Below are 22,954 nucleotides of genomic sequence, written 5' to 3' on the forward strand. Positions count from 1 at the left end.
GGGTCCAGGCACTAGTATTCAGCCATAAATTCGGAATCTTATTCCCAACTGAGCTTGTAGGCGGGGTAAAAGGGTTGTATAATGGGATACCTAAGCCTGCTCCGAGATAGGATTTAATAAGCTCGCAGAATCCGGAATATCAAGAGCATTTAATACTTGTCAGAAGGCCCAAGAGTTTTCGTTGACAGAACAGAGAGCATATGTTTAGCTTCCCACTGACCCCTCAGAAAACGGTGTCCCCTTAACCAGTTTTTATATGCCTGTTTACGTTTATGAGTACCTAAACCTTTCAAATACAGAGAGTTTAATAGATCTGTTTATAACTCTAATCGCAGCCCTCAAAGTTCTTATTCATGCAACAACCTCACCATCATATAGATGCACGTGTTTCCTTCGCATGTCACTAATGGTTGTTTTATGCATGGGCAAACTTTGATCAATTAGATATCTAATAGCATCTTCAAAATTGTTCACTGAAAAGCAAGAATAATTACTAGTCTGTGTGTTGGAGTTAACATATGTGGCAATGGTAGAATTAACTCTTGTCACTGATGATACATTCCAACTAATTCTATTGCAAGCCACGGTCACTCTCGCACCCGTTGTAATTAGGGCTGTACCGAATAGCATATTTAGTATTCGGCCGAATAGTTTGCCAACTATTCGGCCGAAGCCGAATATGAAGCCGAATAGTTGCTTTATTTAGTAAATCATGTTCCAAACTTAAAAAAAAACACACTTATTAAAAAAATCAAATAAAGCACCATTTTAAATGCATTCTATACTTTTATTTCTCTTCATTGGAATTAATGTAGCATCTTTAAATAAAGTATAAAAGCCAGAAAAAAGCTAATTTAACCAAAATGAAGGGACCAAATGTACAGAAGATTGTTGCATATTCAGTGCCAGTTAAAGTAGGAGGCTTCACAAATGCAAAAGGACTGCCTTTGTGAATCAGATGCATTGCATTCTCTATCCAGTTGCAAAGTCAATGCGGTCTAGTTTCGAAACTTCTTTGCAGCTCACATAGAAATGTATAAAATGGTTCATGTCGGCTCATGCAGGGCACAAGTCAAGAGGAAATCTTAAATGTGTGAACTCCATCTCACAACTATTCACCCCACCCAACCAAATGCTGTTCACTTTTCACTTATCCTAGCCACTCCTTCTCGCCAATACACAAACATATGCAACTGATCATTCCTGATGAAATATCAGATAATGTTAAACTCAGGACTCAAGTCCGTAAATAAAGAAAAGGTGGGACTATGACATATGCAAAGTGACATGACAGGAACTGAAAGTATCTATGCACATTTCTTTCAGTTTGTCTTTTCCAACTGAAATAAGTGCACATTGCATATAAATATATTTTCCTGTATTGTTGCAGGCTAAGTATAAAAGATGAGCACCTTTTATGTAGAAGAATCTGTAACAAAACATGTACTAAAGAGCAGATTACAATGTAAGATATTTTTCAGCTGTGTGATAGCAATTTGTCTGATCTAATTCTATTCAGTTTTGCAAACTGAAGTCTATATTTGCCTTTCTGAGTTATTGTTGCATTGTATTCAAATGAGAATGTCAAAGTATTCGGCAAGAGCCGAATAGTAGGAAACTATTCGGCCGGTGCCGAATAGCTTTTTTTCAGCCGGAATTCAGCCGAATACTTACTCAAAGCCGAAGTTCGGTACACCCCTAGTTGTAATACACCCTGGGTCAATGCCAGTAACTTCCCCCAACCCAAACTTTGCAATAACATACAATGGTCACCAATTCTGTGGGGCAGGTGTTTAAATGAAGACATCTCTCCGATAGACATTGACTGACAAATATTTAATCCAGAGCTCAGTGACGCAAGCCACTGAACCATGTGAAATGGCTCGGTACATCCCCACAAATAGCTCCATTCAACGTTACTAGGCCGATCCCAGTTAGAGCTTTGGACCAAATATGGCTAAACTGGTCTTTCCCTTCTTTAATCGTGCCCACTCCCACTGATGATAGAGAAGGCAAACATGAGGAATTAAGATCACCACAAGGGAGAATTAATCATCTTTCCAAAATGTCCAGCTATTCATGAATACAACCAAGTATTTCTTCTACAAAGTTACTTATGCTGCCATGACCCACATGCCAATTCACATTCAAGACAAGAGTGGATTTAACCAATGTCAAAAGACTGCCAAAAGGGCGGCCAGATAACCCCTTTTTGACAGATTGAAAGGAGTAAACACAGCCATCAGTCAGAGGTGCATTAGTGAGCTACGTTTCGTGTAAATGTATTACTGAGTTAGAAAGGTAATTCACTGCCGGGTTTGTGAACAAATGAATGTGACCCTGGGTGTTCCATTATAGAAAAAATATGTCATGTGACTTAATGTTAGGAAGATTGTGAGGGTCCAACACCATTGCCTTCACTTAATGCAAATGAGATCCAAAACCAGTCCCGTGGCAAGTTAACCACATTGGTTTGGCTAGGAAATAATTGGATCGACCTAGTTGAGCTTGCACCCTGATCCAAACAAACCACAACATCCTTGTGCATGACCACAGAAACACCCCATGCACACTTCTGTCTCAATTAGAAACCCTATCCACATAGGGCGTAATATGAAAACAGAATATGCAGACAGTATTTTGTTCCTTCATAACTGCATCCAAGATCACTCTAGAGCGGAAATAAACATTCAGCCGATCTCTTCTAAAGTGGTCAGAGTAATAGACCCGCTCACTGTCACGGGAAGTTAAAGCCCCAAGTTATGGAATTGCACTCCATAACCTTAAAACATTTGTGAGATTCCACACTACATGTTTGTTATCCGGGCAAACACTCAAGCAAAATTCTAAATTCTTCATCTGAGTTCGGGACTCTACCATAACCAGAGGTGCTCACATATTCCACGTTTCTGATCCCGTCCGGTCCCAACTGGATGGCGGTTCTGAACAGCCACAATAGGCTGCTCACAACCCTTAGAGCCCTTTAAAATCCTATTAGCATTTATGGGAGAAGAACACCCATGATCCACACCTTTAGTGCCAACATTGGAAGCCACTAGATGTTTAGAACTAAAATAGTTACTTCGTAGGCACAAACCTTTCAGTTACCAGGGCTGCCTCTGAAGACAATGAGAGGAAAGGATTTTTACAAATAATAGTGCCAAACAAGATGTTTCTATAGGAACAGTATTTTGCAGACTACTCAGCCGCGCCTGTGATAATACAGGATTCTCTGCGTTGGCAGCCGTACCCGATTGCGTTAAGTCAACCACCGGACAGCTACCCGATAAACCTGATCATGGATAATCACACATTCACCCTGGCCCCATTCCGCCCTTCCATATTTGTCACAATTTCAATGGACGCCATAGTGCCAGGCTCCACATTGACTTCCACGGCATTGCCTTCTAAACCCTTTTAAACCAAATGACGCTTTCAAAAACTGTTCAGAAATGTCTTTGTAGCCTGTTTAGTGAGTTTACTAATGGGAAAATGTTTCGTCTTCCTAAAATGTTTAGCACCCCTTTTATTATTCAAAGTCTGCTGACCCCCGAAGGAATATCCCCCAGGGCTGCGCCCACAACCTCCATTGCTGCCCCAAATGAAACCCCACCTACAACAGCATCATCACTAGGTGCGAGGTGGGCTGCTTCGCCAGCAGTTACAACCTCAAGGATGGGTTGCTCCCAGGGGATTTGAAACTCCATAAGTGTAACATTACCCACCTCCACAGTTTGTGAAAACGGAAGAGGAACACTATCACTTGGAACAACAGTTGGTAAGCTGCCCGTGTGTAGTGATGATCTTGTTTGCACTGGCAAAGTACCACTAGAAGACAAGGCAATCATTTGATTTTGAGATTTCGCTCCCAAATTTAAGCAATTAATATGAATAGGAGATTCAGCTTCCACAGTAATTAAAGGGCGGGGTTCACTAAAAGGGACCTTACAGTGATTTTGACTAACAAAATCTTTTAGATTGCTATAAACCATTGGGTTATTGAATTTATGCAGAAGAGACTCCAACATTGCAGAATGTGTCTTGGTCTCTAACTCAATGCCTTCACACAAAGAGACCGAGGCACGTAAAACTTGGTTTATCTCACTCAACATGTCCTTCTTACCTCCGTCCAAATTGTTGTCTGCATGCTTAAACATGATTGAGCGCTTGCGAGGTGAAAGATCCGCAGGCGAAGGGAGTGCGGAAGAAGAAAGGGAATGTGTCAGCTGTAAAGGAGAAATGTCTGGAGGCGGGTTCATCATGGGGAGATAATACTTTGGTGCTTTTGTTCAGGTCATTGGTGCATTATCCCACCCACCAGAAACACATGTACAAACTGATTCTAACTGTAAAGTTATAGCAATTAAATGAAGTTCCAAAAGCTTGAAATTTCCAAGAGGGAGTGATGATGCAACAGAAAAAGAATCAGTAATTTTGCCATATGACGAGGCAGCGAGGGAGTTAGCAATTTGTGAAGGAGGCAGAGAGTGGCACGCTGCAGATTGCGCAGTTCCCCCGCTGCAACATCCGCCAGTGATAAAGGAAGCGGGAGGCTGATTGCCAATAGCATATCTTGGTCCGAGATGTGAGCCGTATTAGCAAGCAAATTTACAACCATGCCTCTGCCGCTTCGCAAGTCATGCATCGATTCCAGTACGGCAACCAAAATACTCTTATGGCACTCAGAACACAATTATTTAATAAAAGGGCGATGGTGGACAAGAATGGCAAACACACAAACCACCTTACAGCCTAACTGCCCAACTGCTTCAACACTCTCCACTGCACTCACGTCGCACACATTTCGCGAAGGAGGTGGGTTTTTGATGGATACTCCAAGACAAGGTTAGCCGAGCAGAATGCTTCCATGCTTGCTAGTCGATTGCTGCACTGTAGGGAATCCAACAGGAACCTAGAAATGGGCTCTTTAGTTCCAAAAACCAGAGCCAAGTATCAAAACACCATTCTGCTGCCCAACTTCTTCAACACTCGTCACCGCACTCACATCACATTATTTACAGATGCAGCAGGCAGTAGAGGTTTTGGGGCAATTTATGGGCGAAAGTGGTGCATGGACCCCTAGCCTCAGGCATGGCAGGACAACGGTTGGACCAGAAACATGACATTACTCTAAATCTTTCCACCGAGATTGCCCTATGATTGTGGGGCAGAGATCTAAAGGACAAAGAGCTGGTGGCTGTTTGGTCAGACAACATGGCTGTGGTACACATAATTAACAGGAGATACACTTCATGCCAAATGGTTTTAAAGGTGCTAAAGGCCCGGGTAAGTGATGGGGGCTTATTCGTTTTATGTGTGGCCTGGATGGTTACATCCTTTGTAGCTTGGACATAACTGCAGAAAGAGCGAGTCCTTTAAATGGATGGGGACATGTGGAGTTGGCATTACAGTCTCTGCAGATTAAGCGCCCGAGAAGAGGAGCGTGTGGGCACTGCTCTGGTTGCTCTGAGAATCGGTTTGTCATCACATTGATTAACATTGATGGTGTGCGGGTGCTCACCTGGGGATGGTATTTTTCCTGGCATGCGGTTCCCTGTTCTAGATGGTATGAGTTGATGAGGCCACAGCCAATTTGGTCTTTCATACATTGGGGTGCAATGGTTGTTATCTTTTGGCAATTTACATAATGGTTGAGTCATAGGACACATGGTCCTCTATATTATAGGATAGTTTAGTATCGAGTTTACATGCCCTGTTCTTTATTTTTAGAGACAGGACCGACTGTATGAAACTTAGATGACCTTAGTGTAGGCACACTGAAAGTGCTGACATAATTATGATGTCGTAACCATCCAGAATTTGAAGGAACTACAGGTATGGTTTTGAATTTACATCTGGCGTAAATTAACACATTAATTGTGTAAAAATGAACCTTGTGGTTCGAAGTAGTGCTTATGTGTAATTGTTTGTTATTGCGTTTGTTTTTAGAAAGAAGTTCCAGGTTTAGGCAGCCCTGATTGAAACACTGTGACCTACATTGGTTTGAATATGTGACAATAACTCAATTGAAGGACTGTACTAATGAGTTTAGGAGAGATAATTGTGTGTTATCACCTCTGAAGAATGTCAATCATTTATTGGGTATGACTGAAACATGTTGGGTTTAGGCGTGAACATTATCACATTTGTTTAAATTGATACTCAATGCTTAGGTGTAGCCCTGATTTTGATTGAATTCAAGACAGAGGTATAGGTTATTATCGTAACTTTCTATTTTTTAAATTGTAGGATCTCCTTTTATATGTGTAGTTAGAAGTTTGGACACTTCAAAAGTGTATATTCATATTGTTGTGTACATGATGTTTTATCAAATAGTGACATCCTTCAAATATATTTTTGTACTGCAATAAAAATGATGTGTATTTTGTGTGGGGATGTTTGAGTAGGCACTACAGGATGACTTATTGCCTTTTTGTTTATGTTGCATAAATTACCCTAAAAGTAGGCATTGTCACCACACCTTTTGGATTTGGGGTTACCTGATCAAAGTAAAGAGTCACACATCCTATGTCAGTCTTTGGCCTTGCTGCACGGTATTCATTCACAAAGTTCACTTTGTGGTGGTTTTATTTATTCTGCACCTTTCTGTCATGCTCTTTGACACTTGTGCTCTTATTAAGCATATGGCTATCAAATGGGCTCTTTCCCATTTACCTTTCATCAGCTCGTAGCTTTGCCCACAAAGTTTTTATTTAGTTTGGTATTCAATATTCGTGATTTAACTTTGCCGCTCCATTCTTCTTCAGCCCGTGGCTTAGGTTTATTTCAATTTGTACGTCATTTCATTTAGCATTCTATTTGGTTCATACAGCATTTCTGACTTATACGTAGCACCTAGGAGCGCCCCGGCTTCGAGTGCCATTGCCCTGCTTTCACCAGTCCACAGCGTCCCTTTCCGGCGGCTGTGTCGCTCCACTTCTGCTTCGCCGGCTGGCTTGCTGGTAATTGCGGGCCCCACTCGCACTTCGGGTGCTTCTCTGCACTTGCCGGAAGCTCTGCTGGCCTTTCGCAGACACTGGCGGATCCTTTTCTTCTTTCTCCTAGGACGGCATGGTCCAGCTGCTCTTTCCCGACCACAGAGGCTCCCACAACTATGGAATTCCAACGGCCCAACCCGCCCTAGACTTCACAGGTCTTCTTGGTCTGCCGGCGTCCTGGCTTCCTTTCAGTACTCACCATGGCTACTTCCTCACAGAAAGGACTCCCTGCTGGCCTCTCCCACACAGGCCTCCCTGTTGGTCCTCTTGTTGCTCTTTACCTCTCCTCTTATACATCTGCAAATACTTGACAGGTTACAGGTGTGAGCTCCCAATTGGGCTTGCCTGACTGTAGTTAGAGGGACATCCCTGACCTTCCCAATACTCTGCAGGCATCTTCCTCGTCCCAGTACTAGATGGGTGAAATTAGTTACTAGTGTTCACTACTCCTACCCTTGGGTTTCTCACACCACCTGCCCTTGAGCGGGCATCTCTTGATCCATAGCAATGGGAGAGCCCTTAGCTGGTTTCAATTTCAGTCAGTAATGAAGAGGTCAATATTGGTGGCAGGGTGGGATCTGTCAGAGTATGGCACCCACTCTTTCTGCATAAGGGCCGCAACATCATCTTCGAGGGGGTGTTTTGGCCCAGGGAAAATGAAGCAAGTTGGGGGCTGGACGTCTGATTGTTATAAAAGATACATAAGGCAAGAAATGATATAATATAGCACTTTTTTTTGACAGGTGACGGCAGCCCTTTCGGGTCGGCTTGGGTCGTAGGGCACTCCTTTGTGTCACGAACAGGAAGATGGTTTGAGGACACACAAGGGCTATATTTCAAAAAGACAACCACTGTCTGGTGGGGAACCCCAGACATGCTTTGGGAAGATATCCATGACAAACTAGCTAACTTGGTGGGTTTCAGGGAACCCGCAGAATATCTAGTTATACATTTGGGGGTAATGATTTGGTTAAACTGGGGAGAAAACAGTTGGTTTATGATATCTGCACATCATTAAATTGCATGTTACACGCTTGGAGGGACTTCGTTTGGATGTCCGAGATGGCGTGAGGCCCTTTCCAGCAAAGCAATTGATGCAGCGAGGAGACAGCTGAACAAAGTAGTGTCACAGTTCTGCGGGAGCCTGGGCCTCACATGTATCAAGGCATGGGGGAATAACTTTAGGAAACCCTGAGCTGTTGCACAAAGATGGAGTACCTTTATCAATGAAAGGTATGGAGTAACTTTATGCAGGTATCTTCAGTACTTTAGCGGATAGTGGATACCTTTAGAAGTACTTTTGGGGGAACCTGAGCGCCAGGGACCCACCCAAGCGTGGCGGCACGGGTCAGGCTGAAGACTGCCCACAAACCATAGGACACAGCACCTGTCACAAATAGGTGTGACAGGACCCACCTTCACGAACCCGGGAATGTAAGGGTGACAGGTCCCACCTTCACGAACCCGGGAATGTAAGGATGACAGGTCCCACTCACACGGATCTGGAAAGCCAATCATGACTGGTCCATCAAACGTGGAGCTGGGAGTAGAAGACACGCTGGAGAAATTGCCCCAGGCCCCGTGGCATACAGAGTATGACACGATGGAGGGCCTGGGGGGTTAGGCGCAGGGCGGGGGAAACAAACGCGGGAAACAAAGAGGGAGGGGCAGACAAAGCAGCGCCCCCACCCTCGACGTGCCAGGGGAACGCACCAAAAGGTGCGAAGGAAACAATAGGGGGAGGAAGAAAGAAGCCCGGCCCCCACCAACACATCAAAGGTGCAGCGGGGGATAAATACCCCCGTAAATCCCCAAGGAGTCTCAAACAGGTCCGGAGCTCACCTCACTCGGGTAGGCTCCTCGGACCTGGGAAAAGGGATAAGGAAGCGTTACCACCCAACCCACCCGGCAAGAGAAGAGGGAATGAGAGCAAGAACGCCAAGTACTCTTCATCGGTACATGGTAGAAGAAGAAAAAAGTCGTAGGCAGCGGCACGTGTCCAGGAAGGGATGCCACAGGGCAACGAAAATTAGCCTAAGGAAAGGCTCGGCATCCATAACCACTGGACACGAGGTGCCCAAAAGCGATTGATAATGATATGTGGCTGTCATGTTTATTGTATGGCATTATTTTCTGTAGAAAATAAAAAAGGCCTACGGCCACAATTTTTCCACAAAGCAAAAAACGCCTAGAATATCATTTCATTTGTCTATCTCAGGTGACAGGTTTTAGGTGCAAGGCCAGGGGGGGGAGCCCACACTACTCAGCCTAACAGCACTTCCCGCCGCCCGACCCCGATGTTCCCAAGAGCACACACCTGGATCGTTACAGTTTAGCATTCTTTGTTTGTGACTAATGAAGATGGCGGCCTGTTCTTTTCCATAGTGCAATCATTTCATGTCAGCGAATCGCCCCGCGCTGCTCCGCATCTTAGGATGCTGAGCTTGTATGGGCAGTGTTTGTACTGCTCACGAAATAACACAAACCTCGGCGAGTTCCAGTGTCCGGCCCCCCACCCCCGACATTTGCCACACAGGGACTTCCAGTGCCCGGCCCCCCACCCCCGACATTTGCCACACCGGGACAGGCAGTGCCCGCCCTCCCCCCCACATTTGCCACACAGGAACAGGCAGTGCAAAGGGCTCGGGGGTAGTAGGCGGGATCGCGCGATCTTTGGTTGGCAGACGCTGAGAATATGGCTCCTGAATTGAACCCGAGCCACAGCTAACTGTCTCGCTGCAGCGATAGGACCCCTCAGCAAGGCTCGCCCATGAAGGGCTGACGGCGCGCGCGCCCGCCCCAGCGCTGAGGCATGCATAGAGAGAGCGGCGCGAGGTGGCACTCACTCTGGGGTGTTGATCCATATGATGTCCAGGTGGCAGTAGTAGACGCATTCCTTGTCCTTGTAGGTGTAACACGTGCAGCGCTTGTCTCTTCTCCTGGGGGCATCAGCCTCTGCGGGACCCGGGGGGCCCCCCTCCCGCCGCTCGGTGTCCCGGGAGCCTGCGGAAGTGGGAGCCGGCAGCAGGGCCTCGATGCGCGCCTCCCTCTTTTCCCTTCGCTGGGGGCTAAGCCTGCTCCCCCCGGGCCCCGGCGGGATGGACACTGCTCCCGGGAAGCCTGCGAGGGCACATAAGCCTGGAAGTGTTTTTGTGCTGGGGAGTGGCATGCGGGTGACACGGATGGATGACAAGTGTGACAAGACAGGCAATACAGAATGACAGTTGCAGGAATGAGGAGACTGACGAGCATGATGTGAGGTGGAAAAAACTTTGGCCACAAGCTTTATTTTAGTACCAGCCATGGTGCAAAAGAAAAACCAGCCATAACATCACATAAGGATAACAATACTATATTTTGGGGACAGAGGGAACAGGTGAGCGGGGGGCCCTAATCCCAATTAGGGGCCCGCTCGAGGCTGATCCCCGCCGCCATTCATATGAAAGCTTGTGACAATTGTTTGGCCACAGCGTGTGAGCTGTGACATGTTCATAATTGCTTGTCTTTGGAGCAGGTTCATCCTGCTTTCTCTTGTCCTTTCCAAGTGAGGTGGGTAGGTGTGCGCTTGTGTGCCTTTTACTGATGTCCAACCTGACCAGGTTTAGCACTTGCGCCCTCTCTTGCTCACAGGGTGATTTTCGCTGAAGTTATGGCTCTTGATCCGTATTTCTTGATAAAACAAAACCCCGCATTGTGAAGCCATTCACTTTATCCTCCGCGGGATGTGTTCTTGGAGCCATTTTGATTTTTTGGTCATGTGTTTTGTACTTTTCCACGGATGGAGGCGTTTTAGCCTCTTGGTCCACTCTTTGGAGATGAATTTGGCACTTTCTCCACACATGATCCACTTGAGTTTTTGAAGCCCCCACGCTCCGTTTGCGGGCTAGTTGTTTCCTCGGGGGTGGGTTCTAGGAGCCTTACTAGGGTCTTCCCTGCTCCAGATCCACTTGTGCTACGAGACCCCTTCTGCGCATTAGGCTGCTTGTTTTACTGCCGGGGTGGGTTTAAAGAGCCTTACTGGGTTTTTTCCCTGCTCCCAATCCACTTGCATTGTGAGACCCCTCAGCGCTTAAAGCTGCTTGTTTTTACAGCCGGGGTGGGTTCAAAGAGCCTTACTGGGTTTTTACCCAGCTCCCGATCCACTTGCATTGTGAAACCCCCTCAGCGCTTAAAGCTGCTTGTTTTTACCGCCGGGGTGGGTTCAAAGAGCCTTACTAGGTTTTTACCCTGCTCCCGATCCACTTGCCTTGTGAGACCCCCTCAGCGCTTAAAGCTGCTTGTTTTTTCCGCCAGGGTGGGTTCAAAGAGCCTTACTAGGTTTTTACCCTGCTCCCGATCCACTTGCCTTGTGAGACCCCCTCAGCGCTTAGCGCTGCTTGTTTTTACAGCAGGGGTGGGTTCAAAGAGCCTTACTGGGTTTTTACCCAGCTCCCGATCCACTTGCATTATGGAACCCCCTCAGCGCTTGAAGCTGCTTGTTTTTACAGCCGGGGTGGGTTCAAAGAGCCTTACTAGGTTTTTACCCTGCTCCTGATCCACTTGCGTTGTGAGACCCCCTCAGCGCTTAAGGCTGCCTGTTTTTACAGCTGGAATGGGTTCAAAAGGAGAGCCTTACTAGAATGTTCCTTGCTCCCGATCCACTTGTGTTGTGAGACCCCTTCAGTGCTTGTGTTGTACTAATTCGCTGCTGGGGTGGGTTCTAAGGGCTTAGCTGGGAACTTCCCCCGCCCACGATCCACTTGCGTACCCCAGTGCGCTTATCTTGCATAAACAAAATTGTGAGGGGGTGGGTTCCGGAGCCTTACTAGGAACTTACCCTGCTCCTGATCCACTTGTGGTGAGACCCCCCCTTCTGCATGCATGGAGGTGGATACTTGAGGCTTACTAGTACATGTTTCTGCTCAAGTTCCTCTCTCCTTTTCACTTTTGTTGTACCCCTAGGGCTCCCACCTGTATTGATGTTCTCTGGTGGATTCTGAGCGCCTGGGTCTTCTATAACTGTATTTTCCTGGAATATTAACTAATAGACAAAAAGACCCCCCGGTATTTTGAGAAGGCCCTTCTTGGAGTTGAATTTTTATGATTATTTTTTGAAGTGAGGCGTTTTAGCCTCCCCTAATGCTATGATTGTGTTCCATTTTCTACCTGGCCCTCGCTATAGCTTTTCCTTACGGTTATTTGTAGGGTGGGAGGGATGGTTTTTTAGACCTGCAGCCGTCCTGCTGCTGTCTGTTCGTGGCTGACGGGGAGGAAGCATGAGAAGAGGCCACCTTGCCCCCGCCAGATAAAGGCAAAATTCGGCCTGGGGGCAAGGCGGCCCCTTCTTTGAACTTCAAAAGGCCCCCCGCTCAGCATCCGCAGGATGGGAAGGGGGGCCTTTGAAGTATGGAGGGCAAGGTGACAGGGGGCAGCGACTGCCGGTTGTCACCTGCCCCTCTCACCTCACCCTCCTGTCTTGGAGACGCGCTGTCTGGGTTCCCATTGTAAAGGGACCCAGCAGCCCGACCCCACCATGTGCATGCTAAGTGGGGCAGCGCCAAAAGGCACTGCCCCACCGGACTTAGCACAAACCCCCCACCTCCCAGCTTACGGCCCCGGGCCTCCCATCCGGGTGGGCCCGGGTGTATAAGCCTGGAAGTGTTTTTGTGCTGGGGAGTGGCATGCGGGTGACACGGATGGATGACAAGTGTGACAAGACAGGCAATACAGAATGACAGTTGCAGGAATGAGGAGACTGACGAGCATGATGTGAGGTGGAAAAAACTTTGGCCACAAGCTTTATTTTAGTACCAGCCATGGTGCAAAAGAAAAACCAGCCATAACATCACATAAGGATAACAATACTATATTTTGGGGACAGAGGGAACAGGTGAGCGGGGGGCCCTAATCCCAATTAGGGGCCCGCTCGAGGCTGATCCCCGCCGCCACCCTGAGGGGATGCTGACCGGCGTCTCCCAGGTCCCCCCAAAATAAGAGATTATGAATTAAGTACAGCCTCTGGCTGCCAGGGTCCAGAAAATATTCCTGGTGAAATGTCCATACCTTCAATGGACAGGTGAACCCTGTCATTGCAGAACATGGCCTGGTTGTGTACCGAGATCCCATGTTTAATAAATTTGAGGCCTGATAAAAAAGGCAGAAATTGGCCACGGCTTTGTTCAGTTTGCGCTTAGAAATCTCCATGGCTTTGCTGCACTCTGCCTCATGCCACTGTTGGCGAGGGATGATTTCTGACCTCTTCACTTCTGTTCGAAGTCTTAGCATGCGTGCCAGGGATCTGAGGGAGGTGCCGATTTAAGCCAGAAAAACGTCCTGCCCAGCTGAGGCAAGTCATTGCCCCCGACATGGGTGGATGATGAGGAGATAATCGGGGGGGGGGGGAGGAAGATAATATTAAATCAAGTATTTCCTGATGTATCTTTTGTAAGCCCCCGATTCCAACCCCCACTCCCTTTTATGGCTTTCTCTTGCAACCCCCCCATCCAGGCTGAAGTGGCTGCTCCTTTCCTGAAGGAGTGGGATCCAAACACAGTAGGATTCCATCCTATAGCTATTATAGTCTTCCTGAGGACAGACCTCACCTGGAATCTACTGAGGGCAGACCCAATTTTGTGTGTGAATCATTGCCCCCCCCCCCGGCTGGGGCGCTTGTTCGTGAAGGCCCTGGTGCTGCGGATAGGGCAATATTCTGTTTCCTCAATGCGGTACAGGTTGATGATCCTCCCTTTTCCTAATTGGTCAGTTTTGGGCCTACACAGTTTCACAGCCCTACCTCTGATCCTGTGTTTTTGGAGGCTATCTCGCTGATCCTGAACGCCCCAGAGTAGTTGAGTGTGAAGGCAGCTCTAAATAGTGAGCTCTCGTAGGCATTGTTGCATACTGCAGGGAGGGTGTCTAGCAGAATTTTGTAATTTAGCAAAATTGAGGGGGCGCCTGGTGTCTGTCTTGACCCCTTCCATTTTGGACCAACCGTTGAGAGCATATCTGGTTAGTGCGCCGTGGGTGGGGTCGGGTGCCACCGCTAATCTAGTGTAATATGAAACTGCTGACAGATGGGAGAGCTGGCTGGCGGGGGTTGCCTTGGATTTGTCCATGGTGGCCCAAACCTCTTCTGGAACTGCTGTCCTCCTGGCTTCTGCCTGTGGGTTTAGTGCCTTGCAAGTGGAGAACTGAAAAACGGGACAGAGCGTCAGCGGCCTTATTATCTTTGCCTGCAATGTGCCGCCCAATTATTACCATGTTATTTTCCAGGGTGACTTTTTGTCATTTCTCTCAACACTTTCAGCACCAGAGGGCAGGAGGCAGCACCCTTGTTTAACATGTGTACAACCGCCATGTTGTCTGACCGTGTGACCAGTTCTGTGCTGGCCAACAAGTCCCCCCTTAAATAGAGTGCCATCCATTATGGGGAATATCTCTAGCAGTGTGATGTTCCTGAACCAGCCCCCCCTCTGCCAGCAGGGAGGCCAGTGCTCAGCGCACCACTTGTTACCAAAACATACCCCAAATCATTTGCTGCCAGCCGCATCTGTGAACAAGGACCTTTTGTCTGTTCCATTCATGGTTTTGCGCCATATCACCTGGCCATTAAAATTGTTAAGAAATGATTCCCATATGGCCATGTCTAGTGTTATTTCTTTGCCCAATCTGATGTGGTGGTGTGGCTTAGAAACCCACCCTCATTTTTAGTTCCACGTTCCTGTTAAAGATCCGGCCTAGGAACATGATTCTGGTAGCAAAATTGAGCTTCCCAGCAAGGGACTGTATTTCCCACAGCGTCGCCTATTCCCTGCCTGTCATCAACCTTATTGACTTTAGAAGGTCCTCTATTTTGTCTATGGGTAGGCAGCATTCCCTCTTGGAAGAGTCAATCTCTATGCCTAAGGATGACAGGGTGGTGGTGGGTCCTACCGTCTTCTCAGGCGCCAGTGGAACCCCTAATGCCTGCCTGGTTTCACTGAATAACTTAATGGATGCGCTGCATATGGGAGACCCTGCTGGGCCAGTGAAGAAGAAATCATCTAGATAGTGTACCGTTCTGGCTCTAGGCGTGGCCTGTTGGAGTACCCTTTGTAGGAAAGAACTGAACTGTTCAAAGTAGGCACACGCGATGGCGCAGCCCATTGGGGGGGCGGGGGGGGGCGTTTATCAAAACAGAATTTGTTGTCAAAATGGAAACACAGCCACTGGTAGGTGTTCTTGTGCACAGGTGGCAGCCTGAATGCTGACTTAATGTCCGCTTTTGCCATGAGAGCGTGTCTACCTGACAGTTTTACTAGGTCGACAGCATTTTGCACGCAGCTGTAAGAGACAGTGGCCTCCGTGGCAGGGATGCCGTCCTTGAAAGAGCTGCCGGGTGGGTGTGATAAATGATGGAACATCCTGAACTCCCCCGGCCCTTTTTTGGGCACAATGCCCAGGGGGGAGCATAAAAACTCAGTGAAGGGGGGGGGGTGCTGGAAGGGGCCCTCAAACCTCCCTAGTTGTAGCTCTTTATCAATTTTTTCGCTTATTATGGTAGCTAGGGATGAGGCAGATTGTGGGTTCTTCGGTATGGTGGGAGATCCCTGGCCCTTGAATGGGATCCGGAAGCCATCTTTGAAACCCTGGGCCAGGGATGCTCTAGCTGCTGGGTCAGGGTAGTTCTCTAGCATTTTAGCAGTTGGTCAATTTTTATTGGTGAGGCCCCTAATCTATAGCTAGTGCATGTTTTTGCCCTCAGTGACTTTTGGGCTGGGCCTGGAAGGAGAGGCCTTTGTGCAATTGTTGCTGCTGTGGCCACCACTGCATGTGCTGCATAGGTGCTTGTATCTGCACTCGGTGCCCTTGTTACATGACCCTCTGTTGAAGTACCAGCAGGACCCCGGAGTTCTTCCTTTTGCCCCCCCGTTGCTGCGGTTGCCAGACTGCCCCTGATTATGCCCTGTTTTTTGCCCCCCTGGGGGCGTTCTTCGAAAGGGGGGTTTGTTTTTGTTAGTATTTATACTGTCTTGTTGAGGCCTGCGCTGGTTATGTTGCCTGTTTCTACCCCTTCTATTATACTGATGCTCATGGTCTTTGCTGCTTTGGGCGCTCTTAGCTGAGTTTTCTTTTAATACATGAAAAAGATACAATTTAGGGTCTTCCTCCTCCCAGCCCGGGTCAGGGAATCTCTGCATCTCCTTCCTGAACTCTCTATCATAGTTCAGCCAAGACTCCCCCCCAAAGGTATTGAGAATCTCCAATATTCTGTGGTGGTAGGCAATCAGTGCCGTGCCCTCTTCTGGGAATTTTTCTAGAATTATTGTAGATAGTATTTGAAAAGAGGCCTCCCAGATCTGAATATTCTTCTCCAGTGTGGGCCTCTTTGCTCTCTCTTTTTCTTCCTCTTTCTTATCCCTTTTTGAAATGCCAAAACCTAATTCTTCATATTCCAATAGGCAGAAAATGTCAATAAATTGCTTTTTCCAGATCTTTCTCTTAATTTTCCGCTCAATGTGCCATGCAATGGTCTTTTTTAGGCTTCTATTTACACTTTTGCCGGCAGTGCGCCTCCCATATTTAGTCATATGAGGGGTTGGAGATGGTACATCATTGCTAGGCCCAACCCATGCTTTAAGGTGGCCCTGGTCATCCTCGCCCCCAGATTCCGACTCTGTGTCTGTGCTGTCACTCTCGCTGCTGGAGCTGCTCGAGTCATCCCTGTGCCTCCTTTTTTTTTTTTTTTTTTTTTTTTTTTTTTTTTTTTTTTTTTTCAGCACCCGCACCCTTATGCCAAAAAATTGTTCAAGCATAGGCCCCAAATCATTGCTTTTCACAGTACCTGATTTTGCTTTCCTTTTGGTGCCTGGGTGGGTGTCTGGAGAGGCGGGCATGCTGCGGACGTCAAGGCGCTGCTTCTTCCTGGCCGGCTGCTCCCTTTCTGCTGGCTCCTCATCGCCGTCGACCTCCTCTTCCAGAGCGCCTGCGTCATCCTCGTTGAGGCCGGTGGATGCGAGCTCTGCCATTCTTTCCTGCACCACGTCCATGCCATGGAGGGCTTCCGCTGTTTTGGCCCATTCCAGGAGTAGTGTTTCTTTTAGGGATAACGCTTTGGCCATCACTTTCCTTTTTTGGCCTCTGTGTGCTGATGTATGAGTGCTGCCAAGGGTATAGCACTCGCCTATGATGTGGGGCGCCTTTCTTCTTCTTTGGTGCACCAGTTATAAGATCCAATTATTGCTCCGTGTCCTCCTGCTTCCAAAATTTGTTTAGCGCTTTTAGCAGAGTAAAGCGCTGTCTGCGTCCTCTTCAGATGCTTGCCGGTGCTGTGTTTTGAAAAAGGAGATGGCTTGTCAACACCACAGTGGCCCCGCTCGGTGGTGGCTTGGCCTGGGTACGGGTATAAATGTAAAGCCTTTTCTTTTCCCCAGTTCGGCTTGTTCTTATCACAGCATTCGGCTCCCCCGGGATGTAAAGAGCACACTTTCTGCCGGTCTCCCTTCCGCAATGCGCTGATGTGCTAATGCGGAATAGTTCAGTATTATGTTTCTAAAGCTTTCCTCGTGCTGTTCGACTTTTACCTCCTTCGAGGTGGCTCTGTGTCGACCTGCTTCCAAGATTGGGGTTCTTTAGCCCTTACCCCTTCAGGCGCGGCAACTTATTTCCTTATATTTGTGCAGCCTCACCGCAGTATCCCCAGAGCAGCTGTTGCATTCGTAGCTGTGCCGGAGGGGACTGGAATTTAGGCCGTCCTTCCCAGTGACTCTGCGAAAGGTTAAAAAGGTCGCCACTCTAATGCTTTTCGTGACCGGAGATCGCGCCTTGGAGAACACAAAAAGACCTGCTGTGCATCATAGCATTTGCAGATAAAAATGCTCTTCTGCTCCTGAATGCGATTACGAGCAGTTTTGTTCCTCCTGCTGGTGATCTTAGTTTCCTTGACCGTCCGACAGCTTGTTTGTTTTCCAAGCAGCGTTGATGTCCACGGGGCTGGGGTAGCTGCCGTCCAGCAGTGTTCCAGTGAAGCCAGATGGACGAAAAATCGCAAGGAAACCCACAAATTCTCCCTGGCCTTGAAGGAGACCTGCAGCCGTCCTGCTGCTGTCTGTTCGTGGCTGACGGGGAGGAAGCATGAGAAGAGGCCACCTTGCCCCCGCCAGATAAAGGCAAAATTCGGCCTGGGGGCAAGGCGGCCCCTTCTTTGAACTTCAAAAGGCCCCCCGCTCAGCATCCGCAGGATGGGAAGGGGGGCCTTTGAAGTATGGAGGGCAAGGTGACAGGGGGCAGCGACTGCCGGTTGTCACCTGCCCCTCTCACCTCACCCTCCTGTCTTGGAGACGCGCTGTCTGGGTTCCCATTGTAAAGGGACCCAGCAGCCCGACCCCACCATGTGCATGCTAAGTGGGGCAGCGCCAAAAGGCACTGCCCCACCGGACTTAGCACAAACCCCCCACCTCCCAGCTTACGGCCCCGGGCCTCCCATCCGGGTGGGCCCGGGTGTAGAAGACACATTAAGCACACCGTGTGCACTGGCGCTGCGCACACACGCTCTGCACCTCCATACGTTACACACAGACATCACACTGCACATGCGACATGCGTGTGCGTTGCAAACCCAGACACTGAACACTCACAATAAAGGAGCATTGCCACTGGAAATGAATAAGAGTGCAGAGCTCTGTTGTGTAACGCCTTATATTTGTGCGTCCTTATGACACGTTTACAGTGTATCTACGTGCACACGCTTCTGTCATTGTCGTGCGAGTTATGCCAAAGTTTAAAGATCGAAATACAATTATACACATTAAGTGCATGCGCAAACTTCGCAAGCATTCCAAATACACAGCTTGCGCGCATGATTTAAGCATTCCCATAAAGCACGCACAGTAATCACGCACGTCAGATCCCCGGGAGAGAGAGCGCCCTGCGTGCCTGTGGGATGACCCGCCTCTGTAATATACCACATTTAAGTGCTTCCCCTCAAAGTTTGGCCGGGGGCCCTTGACATCACTCCAGTCCTGACATTCCCAGCGGCTTTCTCCTTTAGACTCGTACCAAAGTAACACACAGAAAACAAAACACACACAGACCCCTCGCACCACACAGACACCAGAACCAAGTGGACCTAGTAGTTCTGATCGCTTGCTTAAGCTCCTCGCACCCACACGCGTGACTGATGGCTGGCCGCCCCTCTCACTGGAGTTTGCACCCACCGCCCCCCCGCCCCCCCACCCAAAGAAGGCTGCACACACCACGAAGAATTTACACACCGTGCAGGCGCACACTCGGGTCTTCCAGGCACCCGGAACACTGCCTACCTAGTGCTACACAAAACATATATAACACTAAATAGAAAGCAGACGCCCCGTGCAGAGCGCATAGACAAGGTACACAATCCGCGCACACTCTATGCACACTGCGAGCACTTCGGTCACATTGCAGACACCCCCGGCGCGCTTGCCGACAAATGCACACGGTTTAATTCGCACAACAGCCACGCACATAATGGATTCACCGGAGTCACACAATCTGAACGCCCTTTTATTCATTTTCATGGAATTCGTTGTTTCTGCTGTGCACCTACATCTGGCAGTGTAGCACACATTGTCCTCCCTACAATGGAACACTTTAAGGTTGGTCTGTGCCTTCACGTGTCCCTCTCGTTAGTGGTGTACCTTAAATTAAAAAAACAGAGATCGGAGTCTCCTGCGACCTCCGCAACCCCGCCCAGACCCGCTCCTCTTGTACCTAAAGTATAATGTCTCTTCTAGGCGCTGTTTCACACCTTCGTGCTGTGAAAATGGAACTTTGATTTACTCCCGCAGTGGCGACTCAGCCAGCTCCTCACCCACCCTCCACCTGCCCCACAGTTCCGAATAGATGGCGCTCCCGTGCTGCCCACGGCACACACCTCAGTGGATAGGATAGTGGAGGACAGCAGCACACCTCAGTGGATAGGATAGTGGAGGACAGCAGCGCACCTCAGTGGATAGGATAGTGGAGGACAGCAGCGCACCTCAGTGGATAGGATAGTGCAGGACAGCAGCGCACCTCAGTGGATAGGATAGTGGAGGACAGCAGCGCACCTCAGTGGATAGGATAGTGCAGAACAGCAGCGCACCTCAGTGGACAGGATAGTGGAGGACAGCAGCACACCTCAGTGGATAGGATAGTGGAGGACAGCAGCACACCTCGGTGGATAGGATAGTGCAGAACAGCAGCGCACCTCAGTGGATAGGATAGTGGAGGACAGCAGCACACCTCAGTGGATAGGATAGTGGAGGACAGCAGCGCACCTCAGTGGATAGGATAGTGCAGGACAGCAGCGCACCTCAGTGGATAGGATAGTGGAGGACAGCAGCGCACCTCAGTGGATAGGATAGTGCAGAACAGCAGCGCACCTCAGTGGACAGGATAGTGGAGGACAGCAGCACACCTCAGTGGATAGGATAGTGGAGGACAGCAGCACACCTCGGTGGATAGGATAGTGCAGAACAGCAGCGCACCTCAGTGGATAGGATAGTGGAGGACAGCAGCACACCTCGGTGGATAGGATAGTGGAGGACAGCAGCGCACCTCAGTGGATAGGATAGTGGAGGACAGCAGCACACCTCGGTGGATAGGATAGTGGAGGACAGCAGCACACCTCAGTGGATAGGATAGTGGAGGACCAGGGCACACCTCTGTGGAGAGGACCCTGGGGGACAGCAGCACACCACAGTTGAGGACAGCGGCACACCTCAGTACAGAGGACCATGGCACACCTTCTAGAAAGGACAGCAGCACACACCTCAGTGGAGACGACCCTGGAGAACAGGGGGCACATCACAGTGGAGAGGGCAGAGGAGGACATCGACACACCTCAGTGTAGAGGACTGTGGCACACTTTCTAGAAAGGACAGTGGAACACCTCAGTGTATAGGACCACAGCGCACCTCCTGGAAGGGACAGGGGCACACACCTCAGTGGAGAGGACAGTGGAGGAGAGTTACACACTTCAGTGTAGAGGACAGTGGCGCACCTTCTAGAAAGGACATCAGCACATACCTCAGTGGATAGAATAGTGGAGGACAACGGCACACCTCAGTGGATAGAATAGTGGAGGACAACGGCACACCTCAGTGGATAGGATAGTGCAGAACAGCGGCACACTTCAGTGGAGAGGACAGTGGCACACCGCAGTGGATCAGATATTGGAGGACAGCGGCACACCTCAGTGGATAGGATAGTGCAGAACAGCGGCACACTTCAGTGGAGAGGACAGTGGCACACCACAGTGGATCAGATATTGGAGGACAGCGGCACACCTCAGTGGATAGGATAGTGCAGAACAGCGGCACACTTCAGTGGAGAGGACAGTGGCACACCACAGTGGATCAGATATTGGAGGACAGCGGCACACCTCAGTGGATAGGATAGTGCAGAACAGCGGCACACTTCAGTGGAGAGGACAGTGGCACACCACAGTGGATCAGATATTGGAGGACAGCGGCACACCTCAGTGGATAGGATAGTGCAGAACAGCAGCACACTTCAGTGGAGAGGACAATGGCACACCACAGTGGATCAGATATTGGAGGACAGCGGCACACCTCAGTGGATAGGATAGTGCAGAACAGCGGCACACTTCAGTGGAGAGGACAGTGGCACACCACAGTGGATCAGATATTGGAGGACAGCGGCACACCTCAGTGGATAGGATAGTGCAGAACAGCGGCACACTTCAGTGGAGAGGACAGTGGCACACCACAGTGGATCAGATATTGGAGGACAGCGGCACACCTCAGTGGATAGGATAATGCAGAACAGCGGCACACTTCAGTGGAGAGGACAGTGGCACACCACAGTGGATCAGATATTGGAGGACAGCGGCACACCTCATTGCAGAGGACCCTGGGGGACAGCGGGCACACCTCAGTGGAGAGGACAGTCGAGGACAGCCGCACACCTCAGTATAGAGGACCAAACCACACCTTTTGGAAAGGACAGGGGCACACACCTCAGTGGAGAGGACCTTGGAGGACAGCGGGCACACCTCAGTGAAGAGGACCGTGGAGGACAGCGGCACACCTCAGTGGGGAGGATAGTGGAGGACAGCGGCACACCTTCTAGAAAGGACAGCAACACACCTCAGTGTATAGGACCACAGCACACCTTGTAGAAAGGATAGTGGAGGACAGCGGCACACCTCAGTGGAGAGGACCGCCGCGGCACACCTTGTAGAAAGGATAGTGGAGGACAGCGGCACACCTCAGTGGAGAGGACCGCCGCGGCAGACCTTGCAGAAAGGATAGTGGAGGACAGCGGCACACCTCAGTGGAGAGGATAGTGGAGGACAGCGGCACACCTTCTAGAAAGGACAGCGACACAACTCCGTGTATAAGAGCACAGCACGCCTTCTAGAAAGGATAGTGGAGGACAGCGGCACACTTCAGTGGAGAGGACCACAGCACACCTTGTAGAAAGGATAGTGGAGGACAGCGGCACACCTCAGTGGAGAGGACCGCCGCGGCACACCTTGTAGAAAGGATAGTGGAGGACAGCGCACACCTCAGTGGAGAGGACCGCCGCGGCACACCTTCTAGAAAGGATAGTGGAGGACAGCGCACACCTCAGTGGAGAGGACCGCCGCAGCACACCTTCTGGAAAGGATAGTGGAGGACAGCGGCACACCTCAGTGGAGAGGACCGCGGCACATCTTTCAGCGAGGATAGCAGCGCACACCTCAGTGGATAGGATAGTGGAGAGGACCACGGCCCACCTCCTGTAGAGGACGGCAGCGCACACCTCCGTGCAGAGGATGGCGGCTCGCAGAGCATTCGCTGCACGGTTGCTGCTTTAGCACGCACAGAACTCCCCGCGCCTGTGTGAGAAGCCCCCTGCAGCATGCACGCGACGCGACCGTCTCTAAGCTGGCTCGGTCCCGTTTCCCATTGACCGACGCTGTGAAGGAGGCTTTCACACCATTCTAGCACATGGCACCGAGCCCGGATCCT

The 22,954-nt window shown here is 49.5% G+C and overlaps 1 protein-coding gene across 3 annotated transcripts in view; it reads right to left on the reverse strand.

Annotated features, from left to right (window-relative positions):
* EDN3 (endothelin 3) overlaps nucleotides 1-22,954 on the reverse strand; it is a 491,982-nt gene that overhangs the window by 468,169 nt on the left and 859 nt on the right. For 2 of the 3 annotated variants that reach the window (XM_069651042.1, XM_069651043.1), the window contains exon 2: nucleotides 9,845-10,118. The exons of the other annotated variant lie outside the window; for it this stretch is intronic. In XM_069651042.1, the coding sequence (XP_069507143.1) occupies nucleotides 9,845-10,118 (274 nt within the window). The remainder of the gene's footprint in view (nucleotides 1-9,844; nucleotides 10,119-22,954) is intronic. 3 annotated transcript variants of the gene reach the window in all.

Source organism: Ambystoma mexicanum, chromosome 3p, assembly GCF_040938575.1.
Source record: "Ambystoma mexicanum isolate Mex_15411 chromosome 3p, UKY_AmexF1_1, whole genome shotgun sequence".
Lineage (NCBI taxonomy): Eukaryota > Metazoa > Chordata > Amphibia > Caudata > Ambystomatidae > Ambystoma > Ambystoma mexicanum.